Consider the following 12206-nt stretch of genomic DNA (forward strand, 5'->3'; position numbering starts at 1 on the left):
TTTCCTCTCTTTCTCTCACTCTATTAAAGAAAAAAAATCTTGGGGCGCCTGGGTGGCTCCGTCGGTTAAGCGGCTGACTTTGGCTCAGGTCATGATCTCGCGGTCCGTGAGTTCTAGCCCCGCGTCGGGCTCTGTGCTGACAGCTCGGAGCCCGGAGCCTGCTTCGGATTCTGGGTCTCCCTCTCTCTGAACCTCCCCTGTTCATGCTCTGTCTCTCCCTGTCTCAAAAATAAATAAACACTTAAAAAAAAATCTGTTAGTGCATTTTGCAAAAATAAGTATACAGATTTCCAAGAATTTTGCAGGGTATGTATGAGAAGGTATGGCTTGAAATCCAGGTCGATGAGCAGAGATCAGCAGACCTCAGCCCAAGAGCTAAGAACGGCTTTTACCTTTTTAAATTTATCTTTAACGTTTATTTATTTTTGAGAGAGAGCGAGCGCGCAAGAAGGGGAGGAGGAGGAGAGAGAGAGAGAGACACAGAATCTGAAACAGGCTTCAGGCTCTGAGTTGTCAGTGCAGAGCCAGACGTGGGACTCGAACTCACGAACCGCGAAATCGTGACCTGAGCTGAAGTAGGACGCTTAACCGACTGAGCCACCCAGGCGCCCCTACTCTCTGGACCTTTCAAGAAAAGATTTGTCAACCCCTTCTATGTAACATTCAAAACCCCATGGGTTGGGGAGGAACAGTATTATCAGAAAGATGGTCACCCTCCAGAGAAGCTGAAAATCAAGTTCAGGGAGAAGCCCACATGCCTGTTACCTGGAAGATGTCATATGTACGATCATATGTATGAGCCTGAAATCAGGGACCACAGGAAAGGCCTTCGAAGTCGCAGGCCAGGATTTGCTTCTCACACCGGTGGCTCTAGGTCGCCCGTGAGATACGCCCGGCGACAGCTCCGGGGAAGCAACATACCTCTCTTCCTCGGTCACTCTCCAATATCTCCTCCACTTCCTGAAATCGGAGGATGGTGTGCTTGATCCGAAAGAACAGGGACCGTTCCCAGTAGATTGCACCTGCTACCGGAGGGTGGTTCTTACACAGTGGCGGGTTGTCCAGGTTCTGAACAAAGAGTTTATTAACTATGTCGATCTGAAAAGCAATCAAAAGTGGTCTGTGATATGCATCAGCATGTTCGCCAAGAAAGATTTAACTTGAGATGTAGGTCTTTACATTTTTAATGTTTATGTATTTGGGGGGGGAGGGCAGGGCAGAGAGAGAGGGGAGAGAGAATCCCAAGCAGCTGTCAGCACAGAGCCCGATGCGGGGCTCGAACTCACGAACTGTGCGATCATGACCTGAGCCGAAACCGAGAGTCGGATGCCCAACTGACTGAGCCACCCAGGCGCCTCAAAGTTTACCACGTTTAAATGCATTTCAGTGGCATTAAGCACATTCACACTGTCACACAACCACCACCTGCATCCACCTCCCGTGAAACACTAACTCCCCCTCCTCCTCCCCTGGCCGCTGGTGCTCTCCACTCTACTTCCTGCCTCCGGGAATCTGACTCCTCTAAACACCTCACGTAAGTGGAATCATACAGTAATTGGGGTTTTTTTGACTGGCTTATCTCACTTAACATAATGTCTTCAGATTCATCCATGTTGGAGCATGTGTCACAATGTCTTTTCTTGGGGCACCCGGGGGGCTCCGTCGGTTGGGCGTCGGACTTCAGCTCAGGTCCTGATCTCACAGTTCGTGGGTTCGGGCCCCAGGTTGGGCTCTGTGCTGACAGCTCAGAGCCTGGAGCCTGTTTCAGATTCTGTGTCTCCCTCTCTCTGACCCTCCCCTGCTCATGCTCATGCTCTGTCTCTCTCAAAAATAAACATTAAGGGGCGCCTGGGTGGCTCAGTCGGTTAAGCGTCCGACTTCAGCTCAGGTCATGATTTCACAGTTAGTGGGTTCGAGCCCCACGTCAGACTCTGTGCTGACAGCTTGGAGCCCGGAGCCTGCTTCGGATTCTGTGTCTCCCCGTCTCTCTGCCCCTCCCATGCTCATGCTCTGTCTCTCGATAATAAGTAAACATTAAAAAAAATAACAAAAAATAAACATTAAAAAATTTTTTAATACATAAATAAAAATTTAAAAAAGAAAAAGAATATCCTTCCTTTCTAAGGCTGGGAATATTCCATTGTATGGACAGACTACATTTTATGTATCCATTCATCTATCACAGTTCATGAGTTCAGGCCCCACATTGGGATGTGCCCTGACAACATGGGGCCTGGTTGGATTCTCTCTCTCCCTCTCCCTCTTCCCTCCCCCGCTTGCTCTCTCTCTCTCCCTCAAAATAAATAAATATTTTAAAAAAGCATACTTTTCAATTTTTTAGGGTATACACCCAGAAGTGGACTTGGTAGACCACATGGTCTGGACCTGTATTATTTTATTTTTTAAGTTAATTTTTGAGAGAAAGAGAGAGACAGAGAGGAGAGAAACAGAGCACGAACCGGGGAGGGGCAGAGAGAGAGAAGGAGAGAGAGAGACACAGAATCCGAAGGAGGCTCCTGGCTCTGAGCTGTCAGCACAGAGCCTGATGCTGGGCTTGAACTCACGAGCTTCGAGATCATGAGCTGAGCCGAAGTCAGACACTTAAACGACTGAGCCCCCCAGGTGCCCCTGGACCTGCATTTTAAAAGAAGCATCTCCACACTCTCACGTGGGTAATTAGATGTGGGCGACAGAATAACATCCCCCCCCCCATCCCCCAGGCATCCCCTGGTCCCGATGCCCAGAATCTGTAAATTTACTACATTACATGACAAAGGGGAATTGAGGTTGACAATCAGCTGACCTTATAATAGGACGATGACCCCGGATTATCTGAGTGAGCCCAAGGTAATCACAAGGGCCCTTACAAAAGGAAGAAGGAGGCAGAAGAGAGGGTCAGAGTCTTTCCCCAGGCGGAAGTGGGACTAGCCATCGCTGGCTTTGGAGATGGAAGGGGGCCACGAATCCCTAAAAGCTGGGGGGAAAAAAAACCAGGAGATCGAATCTCCCTAGAGACTCCAGAAAGGCTACAGCCCTGTGGACTCCTTGTTTTCAACCCAATGCAACCACTGTAGACTTCTGACCTTCAAAGCTTCACATAAAATTACAAACCTTTACTACAAAGTAAAGGTTTTTACTACAAAGTTCGTAGTCTCTTGGTACCGCATCAAGAGGAGACCACATATTTGGAGACCAGTCTGTCCCTTTGTATTTTGCTAACTGACGTTGACCAAATTATGTCACATATTCTCATTTCATCCTCTGAATAAGATGATAAGTTGGGTTTTTTTGGTGTTGTTTTTTTTTTTGTCTCTTTCCCCCACTAGGTACTTGAAGGAAAAATCTGTGTTTCATTTATCTATCTCTGTGCCTAACACCATACCTGGAAATATGTGAGCACCGGATACATTGTTCTGAATTAATATGCAAATACATACATGATCTCGGCACACGGTTAGCTAGGACTTCTGCTGTTATTAATGTGATTATTACAACTACAAACTCGTACAGAGCCCATCACAATGTAAGGTATGTGATATTATACTTGATAAATTCTTACTGAATTTCCTCACTAAATAAACCCACTTTGTTTTGGTTATCTGTGGCATGTGACATGTTCACTGGGGAAAATTCCAGTCTCTCTGAATTGGAATAGGAGAGACAGATAATGGCCCCATTCAGTTCTCCACATTTTGCCCAGTGTCCTTCCACTGCTCTGGCATCTGTCGATCTTTCAATTACCTCTTTACAATACTGTGCCAGGATATCATTAAATTTCATCATCATTTGCCGATTAATAGCGTCCCGTGAACGAATATGCTTAAATTTTAGAAGCATGTCAAACGCTGCTTCAGCTGATCGAAGTGTCTTAAAAGATTCATCAATAAAATTTTTTGCTTCTTTTTCAATAACCTGCCAAAAAAACACAAAAAAGTCAGAAACACAGCCCTCATGTCCCCGTAATTATCCTGCAAAAACAAAGTGGCAAGAAATTTGTTTTTGTCACAAAACAAATTTGTGACTTGCGATAGATTTCCCTTGTGCTTTAGTGGAAGCTGGCGCCCAGTTAAGAACAGTAGATTGGCGGGCGCCTGGGTGGCGCAGTCGGTAAGAGCCCGACTTCCGCTCAGGTCATGATCTCGCGGTCCGTGAGTTCGAGCCCCGCGTCGGGCTCTGGCCTGATGGCTCAGAGCCTGGAGCCTGCTTCTGATTCTGTGTCTCCCTCTCTCTCTGCCCCTCCCCCGTTCATGCTCTGTCTCTCTCTGTCTCAAAAATAAATAAAACGTTAAAAAATAAAAAATAAAAAAATTAAAAAAAACAGTAGATTGGCCACATTGGTTTTCTGTTCCCCTCCCCTGGTTCCACTCAAAATGGTAGGAAGGAAATTTTTTTTTTAAGTGTTAACTCCTACAAACAAAGAAAGCAGAAGAGGACACAACAGGAGAGAAGATAGTTCAGGAGTCTTAGGCAGATGGAAAGTAACTCTACAGAAGGCAGACGATTACAACGAAATGTTGGCAACAGGGGAACAGGCAGGTACCTGTTTACTCCCCACGAAACCTCCATGAACATTTGGAGACACAAGGCACCAGGAAGGCGAGGGGCAAACACAGGATCCCTCCTCCGCCCTGCACAGCCAGGCCACCATGTATCCTCTATACCCTCATCCCGCCCCAGTCTATGAAGAGTGGAAGGTTAGTTCTAGAAAAATCAAATCAGAAGGACAGCAGAGTTGTGATAATGCTAGAAGCTAGAAATCAATGAACAATACCCTCAATATCTGAAGAAAAGTTATTTCTTTTTTGTTTGTTTGTTTAAGTCTTAATTTGAAAGACTGAGAGAGCACAAGCAGGGGAGGGGCAGAGAGACAGGAAGAATCCCAAGCAGGATCCATGCTATCAGCACAGAGCCCGATGCAGGGCTTGAACTCTGGTCATGTGAGATCATGACCAGAGCCGAAATCAAGGGTCAGGCACCCAACCGACTTAGCCATCCAGACGCCCCCGCCAAAGAAAAGTTACTTCAATCTTAAATTCTGTACCCAACTTTATTCCAGAATTCACACAAGACATAAAAGAGAGATGTCCCATGAAACCTTTCTTAGGAAGATACTAAAAAATGTGCTTCAGCAAAACAAAGGCCTAAACAAGAAAAGAGGAAGATGTGAAATCTAGAAAACAGGATCCAATACAGAGGAGAAAAGATGAGAACTCCTAGGGTGACTACTTTGCAATAAATCTAAAGAGCAAACAATATAGACTGAGACAGAAGGACAGAGAGCTCTGGGACAAAGGCCTCTAGGAAAATAATAACACTCATATTTTTAAGCAGACAGAACCCATTATTGATAAATATGTGGCAGAGATGTTAGAGCAGTTGGGGAAAAAAAATAACAGGTATGTAAATAACCAGACAAATAAAAATAAAAGCAATGATTAACTTCAGGAAAAATGAAGGGTTGAACAAGAAAGGCAGTATGCTTATGATGTGCTTCTTGGCTCAGCAGTGAACACTGTTTGCACAGACATAAGGAGTAAACACTAATCATTAATTTAGCCAAAAGTTATGATAAATCTGTTAGATGACAGGGGGACAAGTGGGTATGGGGAAGGAGTAGGACAGTAAAGTCCATATCTACTCTGAAAAGTTAACAGTTGTCTAAAACTGATTATATTAGATACATCAGGAAATAACCACATTGGCAAGTTCTTTAGGAAACATGAAGGTGAACAACAAAAGAAACATCTAGAATTGTGAAAAATGACATCAAGAATGGGAATGGAGAAGGTTAAGCATGGGGCTGTTTTTTCTTATTATTTGCCTTTTAGTATTCCTTGACAAAGTGACTTCAATGAAAAATTCAATTTAAAAATTAGTAACACTTAGGGGCACCTGGGTGGCTCAGTCAGTTACTGTCTGACTTCAGCTCAGGTCACGACCTCACGGTTTGTGGGTTTGAGCCCCACGTCAGACTCTGAGCTGACAGCTCAGAGCCTGAAGCCTGCTTCTGTGTCTCCCTCTCTCTCTCTCTCTCTGCCCCTCCCACACTTGTGCACTCCGTCCCTCCAACTAAATAAACATTTTTAAAAATAAAAATTAATAGGGGCGTCTGGGTGGCTCAGTCAGTTGAGTGACTGACTTCAGCTCAGGTCATGATCTCGTGGTCCATGACTTCAAGCCTTGCATCGGGCCCTGTGCTGACAGCTCAGAGCCTGGAGCCTGCTTGGGATTCTGTGTCTCCCTCTCTCTCTGTTCCTCCCCCATTCATGCTCTGTTTCCCTCTCTCTCTCTCTAAAAATAAGTAAACATTAAATTAAAAAATAAATAAAAATAACACTGAAAACAAAATAGAAGCTGAGAATACACCGGATGTAATTAAAATGGAAATGTTTAGATAACCCAAGAACAGTCTGGGGTTGCCCATATAAAAAGATGCTCTGGTTATAAAAACAATTACTCAAGACCTAAAATGGGGACGCTGCTGATGTGCCTCCCACATGAAGCTGAAAGAGTAACCACGATGGACCACACACCATATTATCATGCTGTGTGGCGTGAAACCATATTCTCAGCTACAGCCTCTCTTTGACAGGTTCTGCCTCCCCCGTACCCCAGGCCACAACCTCCTATATCATCTCCCCACCTCCTCTCATTCCCCAGCCTAAATCAGCCTATGCTGTGACCAGAAGAACCTTCCTCAACCATAATTCTGATTACCTCACTCTGTAACCTCAGTGGCTCCCTACTGCCTACTAAATCAAGTCCCATTCTGCAGCCTCCTATGTCCTCCCCAATTATACAGCAAACCCACCTTTGTAGAGATGCTACTGTGTGTAGCTTGACTTAACCTTATTCTGCCTAGAGATAGGAATGGGGACAAAAAAGATTAAGGAATGTTCATTTTTATCTTATATTCCTCGGTATCATTTGTTTTTATTTATTTATTTAAATTCAAGTTAGTTGACATACATGTGTAGCATTGGTTTCAGAAGTAGAACCCAGTGATTCATCCCTCATATATGACGCCCCGTGCTCATCCCAACAAGTGCCCTCCTTAATGCCCACCATCCATTTAGCCCATCCCCCCACCTACCTCCCCTGCAGCAATCCTCGGTCCAGTCTGTATTTAAGACTCTCTTATGGTATTGCTTCTGTTTTTTACAAGTAAGCAGGTATTACTTTTTGTGATTAAAAAAAAAAAAATCCTAAGCATAACGAAACAAATTTAACATGGGGGAACCATGGTACCCACTTCCAAGATCAAATCTATAGACGAGTTACTTGCCAGAACTTCAATCTTGAATTCATCCATCACATATTTCCAGTACTGGGAAGACTTGATGCTGAAGGGGTCAAAGGTCAGGTTTTCCATGGGGGTGACGAGGCTGTCCACCCTGCACAGGACATCGTCAATGCGCTTGGGATCCCCCGTCACTGCCTTTAGTTCTGGACCAAATATATTGTAAAATTCCTCCATAACCTGTCCAAACAAACAAAACACAGGGAGGCTGCCTTTCGGTTTTCCATGAGTGTGTTTAACCTTTATTTACTCTTGAGCGAGAGACAGGGTCGAGCAGGGGAGGGGCAGAGAGGGAGGGAGACACAGAATCCGAAGCAGGCTCCAGGCTCTGAGCTGTCAGCACAGAGCCCGATGCGGGGCTCGAACCCACAAACCAGAAGATCATGACCTGAGTCAAAGTCGGATGCTTAACTGACTGAGCCACCGAGGCGCCCCTCTCATGAATGTTTTAACTACAAATAGATTGCAAGTCTAGATTTGTCTGAGGGCAAGAATCATGTCAGATAGGCAACTTCCTCCCAGTCTAAGACCTCTGGTACTATGCCCACTGCACATGGGACAAGATCCATACGTCGTGACACAGTTTGCAAAGTCTGCATGTTCAGGCCCCCACCTACCCAACCCCTTCCCCCACCGCTCCCCACACCCCACCTCCTCGCGGCCTCCCTGGCCTGCTTTTACTTCCACATTCCTTTCTGTCACAGGGCCTTTGTACGTGCAGTTCAAACTGCCTAGCTAGCTACTACTCATCACTGAATATCACTTGGTCACGTCCAAGCCCTCAGAACAGATCAGGCTTCAAGTACACACCCCAAAAGCCCCAACAGCAGAGCACTTACTTCAGCCACACCTATGCATTTATATGATTATTATGTGTACCATCTTTCCTCTCCCAGACTGGAAACTCCATAAAGCCACAGACCATGTAGGTATTTGCCAGGGCCAGCTTCATAGGTGAGTGACCCAGGCAGGTGCACAGGGGCTCAGGCTTAGAAGGACCCCATGCTGGGTATAAGGATCTGCTACAAACGTCTTGAAATTATTTTTTTTTTAACATTTATTTATTGTGGAGAGACAGAGAGAGAGCGTGAGCAGGGGAGGGGCAGAGAGAGAGGGAGACCCAGAATCCGAAGCAGGCTCCGGGCTCCGAGCTGTCGGCACAGAGCCCGACACGGGGCTCAAACTCCCAAACTGTGAGATCATGACCTGAGCCGAAGTCGGATGTTCAACCGACTGAGCCACCCAGACACCCCAGTAATTTTATCTTTGAACGTGTGTTTTGTAAATGAAATCTGATAGGGCGGCCATGCACACATGTGAGCAGATACGTGGGATCTACTTGTCTGCTTCCACTTTGTCACATACAGCATGGGACGCCCACAAGCACAGAATTCTAGTGGGCCCACGTACGGCAGTTCAGGGGGTTGGGGGGACATTCGCAGCCAGCACAGGGAAATGTGTCACATCAAAGACAAGTACACGAGGACACAGGCTGCGATGAGAGACCACCTTCTCCCTTCAAGCCGGAGTCTGCTTCCAGAACAGTGGGCTAGGAAACACACCTGATCAGGAAACCTACCATATCGGTTCTGTAACTTCCTGTTATTTCCCCGTGTTGGCCAACTACTCCCCCTGAGCGATGACCTAGGACAAAGAGCAGGCAACCCACGCAGCCCTTCCTTACCCGTCGGTAAGCTGGAGGCAGAGAATCCTGGCAGAATGTGCTCGCGCCAAGAAGTGAGAGAGAGAAGGAGTTAAGATGGCAGAGGGGTAGGGGGACCCTGGACCTGCCTGGTCCCTGGAACCCAGCTCGGTCAACATCATATCATTCTGAGCACCTAGGAAATCAGCCTGAGGATTAAGAGAACAATCTGCACAATTAGAGGGAAAGACCGTGGCAGGTACCAGGAGGCGCAGAGACGTGAACTGGGGGAGAGAAGAGCCTCAGTGCCTTGGAGGGGAGGGAGCCCTTTTCGCGGAGAGAAGACAGAGAGAGCGGGGGAGAGAGGGGGTTCGGGTCGTGCAAGAAAAACACCCCCCAAAACCACCGACCGGGGAATCGAGAGAAACGGACTATCACAAGTTTTTGCAAACAGAGGAGCTCACATTCTGAGGGTCTGGAAGTTTGCACCATTCCCGGAAGTCGAGCTGGGCAGATGGGGGGGGCGGGAGGAGGAGAAGACTGGCGACAGCGTGTCAGGTGGAGATCCCCGGGGGTGTACTGGGAGAGAACCTTCCTTCTCAGAGTACATCTGGAAGAGGGCAGATGGCCTCTCCCAGAATAAAAGACTTGGGGGCACACCTGAGCGGCCGATCCACAGCAGAGGACAGAGGCGTGCGCTGAGGGCAGACAACGTGGCCACAGCTTGTCACTGTGTGTCACCATAAACTCCAGGCGCCTACGGGGCCACACAACTGCTTTTCTGGGACCGAACAGAGCCAGGCGCAGCACCGCAAGGGGCTCCTCCGGAGGGAGGAGCAGGTTCTTTAAGATTTGAAGTTTTTGTTTTTTATTTTAAATATTTATTTTGAGAGAGAGAGAGAGAGAGAGAGAGAGAGAGAGAGAGAGAGAGAGAGAGAGAGAGAGAGAGAGAGAGAATATGAATATATCCCAAGCAGGATCTATGCTGTCGGTGCAGAGCCCAACGTCAGGCTCAGTCGCACAAAGTGTGAGATCGTGTCCCAATCGGAAACCAAGAGTCAGACGCTCAACCCGCTGAGCCACCCAGGTGCCCCAAGATTTGGAGTTTCGAATCCCAGCCCCAGCAGCCTGGGCACAGTCGGCCTGTTGGCAGGGATCTGTCGGAAGCCTGGGACACAGGAGGGGAGACCGTTGGCTCTCTTGGGAGGCCTGAGCTCCCCTCCCTGGGGACCGGAGAGCGGGGTGACACCACCTTCCCCGACCACCAGCACCTGGGACTTCAGCAAGCAACACAGCGCCCCCAGTGGAGGCTCGAGCCGCTTACATCAGACCGCGCCCCCTGCGCCCTGCTGAGCCCTCTGACTGGGCGGCAGCCGGTGCAGGGGGCCTCTCCCCCAGAGGAGGAGCACAGGCCCCCCCACACGCACCCCACCTACTGATCATAGAGGGCTCCAAAGCGTCAGCTTCAGTTCTGAAGCTGGAAATAGGACCAGACTTTTTTTGTTTTCCTTTGGAATCAGACTTAGAGTTTTTTGTTCATTTGTTTGCATTTTCATTTCCTTCTCTCACTTTTTGTGGGGCTTTTTGGGAGTTTTTTTAATTTCTTTTTTGAAGTTTATTTATTATTTGAGAGAGAGTGTGCACATGTGAGTAGGGGAGGGGCAGAGAGAGAAGGAGAGAATCCCAAGCAGGCTCCACACTCACCACAGAGCCTGACGCAGGGCTCGATCCCACAACCCTGGGATCATGACCTGAGCCGACATCAAGAGTTGAACATTCAACCAACTGAGCCACCCAGGTGCCCCCCTTGTCTCATTTTTTGAATCGGTCTCGTTCTTTCTCTCTTTTTTTCTCTCGTGGAATCAGGCTTATAGTTGTTTGTCCGTTTGGGGCTTTGGTTCCTTTTCCTTTCCTCTTTTTTTGGATCGAGCTTCCTTTAACAAACAAACCAAAGCGCACGTAGTTAAAAGTCCAAACGCTCCTCACTGCAAGCAAGGAGGAGCCCTGCAGAGGACTGGCCTGGGGGAAAGAGCAGCCAAAGCACAGCAGCACAGGGCCCCGTCGCCAGAGACCCTTCCCGAAGCACCGGGCCTGGACCCCCTGGTCCAGGTAGGACCCCCTCAATACAGCAGTATTCTCAAGAGCGAGAAACATGACAAGCTCTCACAACACGCAAAAGACAAAGACCTAGACAAAATGACAAGGCAGAGAATCCCCCCCCAAAGGAAGATCAAGAAGAAGCCACAGCCAGGGATTTGCTCACAACAGATAGAGGTAATATATCTGAACAAGAATTTAGAACACCAGTCATAAGAATACTAGCTGGCCTTGAAAAAAAGCACAGAAGACTCCAGAGAAACCCTTGCTACAGAGATCAAAGACCTAAAAACTAGTCAGACTGGAGAAATAAAATGCTATAACTGAGAAGCAAAACCGACTGGATAGAGTCCCAACAGGATTGAAGAAGCAGAGGAGAGAATAGGGGACACAGAAGATCGAAGGTTTCAGAATGGGTTAAAAGACCCATCGATATGCCACTTATAAGAGACTCGTATGAGACCCAAAGACACCCAGATTGAAAGTGAGGGGGGTGGAGAACCATCTACCATCCTAATGACATCAAAAGAAAGTCGGAGTAGCCACACTTATATCAGACAAACTAGATTTTAAACCAGAGACTGCAACAAGAGGTGAAGAAGGGCACTATATCATAATAAAGAGGTCTATCTACCAAGAAGACCTAACAATTGTAAATGAAAACAATGGCTTTAAATGACACACTGGACCAGATGGACTGATGGATATATTCGAAACATTTCATCCTAAAGCAGAATACACATTCTTTTCGAGAGCACATGGAACATTCTCCAGAACAGATTACATGCTGGGTCACAAATCAGCCCTCGACAAATACAAAAAGATTGAGATCACACTGTAAGGGTTAAATTGTAGTGTAAGGCTCACGTGTAGCTTGAAAAATAACAGCTTTGTTCTGACACTGAAGGTCAAGAGATAACAGCCTTGCTTCACTCTTGTAAATTATGCTTCATACTCTTATAAATCAGGCTTCACCAATGAAGGAAACAAAAGCTCAAAGAGAAGAGCATCAGAGGCAAGGTCAAGGAGATCCACTGGTTGCAACTTAGCGGCAAAAAGTCTAAAATAATCACTTCATCCAGAAACTGTTTCTAACTCATCTGGGAACTGTTTCTCTGTTCTGTTCCCAGGTGATGATAAAACGATGTGGTCGGCCATAAAAACTCT

General features: G+C 47.0%; 1 protein-coding gene across 2 annotated transcripts in view; it reads right to left on the minus strand.

Moving 5' to 3' along the window:
- DNAH10 (dynein axonemal heavy chain 10) overlaps positions 1–12206 on the minus strand; it is a 145649-nt gene that overhangs the window by 102117 nt on the left and 31326 nt on the right. For both annotated transcript variants that reach the window (XM_023241314.2, XM_045041189.1), the window contains exons 11-13: positions 7286–7480; positions 3742–3912; positions 922–1098 (exon numbers count right to left, since the gene is read on the minus strand). In XM_023241314.2, coding sequence (XP_023097082.2) covers positions 922–1098; positions 3742–3912; positions 7286–7480 — 543 coding nt within the window. The remainder of the gene's footprint in view (positions 1–921; positions 1099–3741; positions 3913–7285; positions 7481–12206) is intronic.

Source organism: Felis catus, chromosome D3 (genome assembly GCF_018350175.1).
Source record: "Felis catus isolate Fca126 chromosome D3, F.catus_Fca126_mat1.0, whole genome shotgun sequence".
In the NCBI taxonomy this organism is placed as follows: Eukaryota; Metazoa; Chordata; class Mammalia; order Carnivora; family Felidae; genus Felis; species Felis catus.